Raw genomic sequence first — 3175 nt, forward strand, 5'->3', positions numbered from 1 at the left:
AGAAGAAGAGACTGCATGGTTGAGAGTTTTCTCTGGGCAAGACAATACACAATACAATACCTGTAACATATTTTTTGAGGACAATCTAAACTACAAAGTATAGTTCCAGCCTTCTATAAGGTGGGTAATTACTGATCAGCCTGTGGTCTGTTTCAAATGCACATAGGTCTCAAGTATAACAATTCTGAAAAAAATGGATACTTATAATTTATATGGTCTTGGGCTCTCAAATCCTTTGTCGCCTTTCTTCCTATTCATCCTGAACAGCAGCACTAAGCACACACTGCTGACCGTCAGACAGGCATCAACATCGTCCTCACTTGATGGGTCCTTAGCTTTTTCCCCGTGTCACGCTGTATTTGATCACGCATCGCCCCCGTGGGTCTGTGACTCCCAACCGTCAGGCATCTTCAGCTCGAACGAGCACCATAATTGTAACAGGAACAACGTTCAGGCTTTCTGCATAACCTTTGGTGAGTGCACACACCAGCCCTCTCTCCACCGGGGGGGATGGCACCAGTTCAGAGACGCCGCTAGCTTCTTCTCCGGAGAAGCTAGAGACGAAAYGGCTCTAGAGGCAGCGGCTCAGGCGGGCAGGCCCGGCCGTGGGGCCCCCGCTCCAGGGAGAGCCGGCGGGACAGGCGGGCCGGGAGCGGGAGGGCTGCGGCGGAGCCGCCCGCGGCTCGGCCTTACGGCCGCGGCGGCGGCTGCGGGCGGCGGCTGCGCTGGGAGCTGCTGCGGGGCTGCGGGCGGGCGCCGGCCGGCATGGAGCGCGCGGGCKGGCGAGGGCGGCCCCGCGGGCGCGGCTCAGTCTCTACAGCCCCAGGGAGGCTCCTCGCTCCGCACCGCGCCCGCCGGGCCCCGCGCCGCCAACGCTCCCCACCGCTGCAGGGGCCGCCATTTTGTTAGCGACCTTTCACCCCGTCGGTGGAAAGGTCACAGCCACTTGAAAGGCTGCTCTCTTTTCTAAAGGGGGGAAGTCTTCTGCGGCCGGGTTTGAGCTCCATTTCGCTGCCTGTAGGAAGCAATCATAGGGAAAAAAATAATAAAAAAGCATAAACCAAGAGGAGGTTACGGGGTCGACGGTGGGGGGGGAAGCCCTTGTGCGCATGCGCGCGCCGGGCTTCTGGTGCAGAACGCAGCGCGCCGRAGCGCGGGAGTTGAGGCTCGCGCATGCGCACAGCGCCGCGGTGCGGGGTGTCATGGCGGCGGCGGGAGGAGGTGGAAGCCGGGGCTCTCTCGTGGGCGCCTCGTCCCGCCGCGGCGCTTTAGCCTCCTGGCCAGAGGAGCTACGTGTGCTGGCAGGCGTCGGGCAGGGAGGGGCTTTCCAGTACAGCTGCTTGCCCGGCCGAGGCGCCGCCGCTGGGCGGGAGAAGGGTGCAGCCGGCAACCGCGGGGCCTGGGCTGCCCCATCGCGCTGCCCCATCGCGCTGCCGTCCGAGAGGCCGCAGGCGGCTTTCTGCAAGGAGCGGCTCGGTTCTCCTGAGCAAACCCCACGAGCAGCGCTGCAACGTCCGGGCTTGCTTGTGCATGCCAGCGCGTCGCAGCCATCTGCCTCACGGGCATTAGGGAAGCAAACAGCTGTGCCCTGTCCCGGTACTTACTATCAGTCACACCTTTGCTTTGATGTAGATCCATAAAGTAATCTGTGGTCCTGACTTACAGTCAGATTTATTTCAGTTGCAAGAGAATCTTCAGCTATCATATCCTGATGGAGGTTCCCCTCTTACAAAGGCCATAAATGAGAACATCCCAACTCAATGCTGCAGCTTTAAACACACTTATTACTCTGGACTACCAAGACTAATACTAGCTGTGAAATCTGCCAGCATTTAGCTGCATGGCTTCTGCAGTGGATATAGTAACATACCTAATTTGCTGCTAAATATACCAGAGACCATGAATCAGAGCTCCTAGTACCCAATCTAAGCATATTACCAATAAAATCCACCCCAAAAGCTTACACATTCACAAAGCTCTCAGTACCAGCATCGTCACTAGCCAAAGTTCCTTGTAGCTACCAAGGATGCTGCCAGTTTGACAACGCAGCAGCTAGGTCTACCTGAAATGCACAAATTAAGTATGTCTGAACTGAACTCATTAGGGGCCGTACTCAGAAGACATACTCAACACTGACTGACCAGAAACTAAAAACACTACAGTCTTCACTTTTGAATCAAAAAAGGTTGAAGACAGTAGCAGTGTTGTGGGAAAATAACACATATTCTCCTCTTGTGCCTGCATCCCATGGCATCTTCCCTCACACTCAAAGTATACTGTTGAGTGTCTTTAGTTTTAATACCAGGAGGACACAGTATCAAATTTCTTCATAACCTGGATTTGTTCTAAGCAAGTTTTGATTCATCTTTCTATGTTATGTATGTTAACGGAATCATTTGCATCAAGTAAGCTAATAAAATTATCCCCTCATTCTTTTCCCTAAATTTTCCCTAAATCTTGAGATTTAGAAAGCATCATCTCGTTCTGAACCAAACTACAAGTATCATGAAGAACTATGTAGAATTACACGAAGATAATTTAGATAAACCTGAATCACTGCACTTGGTATTATGACACAGCACCATTCAAGTAATACAATACTTAAATTCTTATATATATATTTTGTGAAATAACTGTGTGTGTGTGTGTGTGTGTGTGTGTGTGTGTGTGTGTGTAAAAATAAATTGTTGCATCACACACCAGCAGGCTATTACTTGTCTTGTGTATTTCAACTAAGGAACCTTATAAGAAGCACCTAAAGTTATTTCCAAGATTTTGATATTTATATTGTTGTTGGGCTCTTTGAGCATGGAGCACCTGCGGCTCCGTGTTCAAACTCTTCCAGGAAGAAAGGTATTATAAACCACCAGATTTTCTATTCAACTGAGTGCACTTTTATTGTGTACTCCAAAAGTATGAAACACAGGGAATCAATCCTGCATCAGTAAAGCTCAGGAAATAGTTTTTAATTCAGCCTTTATCTATAATAAAATGGATGCACACATGCTAGGAATTTTAAGAGTTATGTCTGATTTTTAGTTTCTTTCCTCCACTGCTCACAGCATTTGTCAGGTGTTCCAAGACCTTTCGCACATTACATCGGAGTTTTACGCAGCAATCTACCTAAAAGAATAGTTCAATTTAATAGTATTTGAAAACATGTCTAATACTAATG

The 3175-nt window shown here is 49.9% G+C and overlaps 1 protein-coding gene across 2 annotated transcripts in view; it reads right to left on the reverse strand.

The window, feature by feature from the left end:
* Nucleotides 1-1009, reverse strand: part of TAF2 (TATA-box binding protein associated factor 2) — a 62125-nt gene extending 61116 nt beyond the window's left edge. Inside the window, exon 1 of one of the 2 annotated variants that reach the window (XM_085312998.1) lies at nucleotides 206-1009. In XM_085312998.1, the coding sequence (XP_085169124.1) occupies nucleotides 206-258 (53 nt within the window). In that variant the 5' untranslated portion in view covers nucleotides 259-1009. The remainder of the gene's footprint in view (nucleotides 1-205) is intronic. The other variant, XM_085313073.1, reaches the window with a different exon arrangement.
* Nucleotides 1010-3175: the final 2166 nt, after the last annotated feature.

Source organism: Rhea americana, unplaced genomic scaffold (genome assembly GCF_003343005.1).
Source record: "Rhea americana isolate MKP2758 unplaced genomic scaffold, rheAme1 scaffold_0, whole genome shotgun sequence".
In the NCBI taxonomy this organism is placed as follows: domain Eukaryota; kingdom Metazoa; phylum Chordata; class Aves; order Rheiformes; family Rheidae; genus Rhea; species Rhea americana.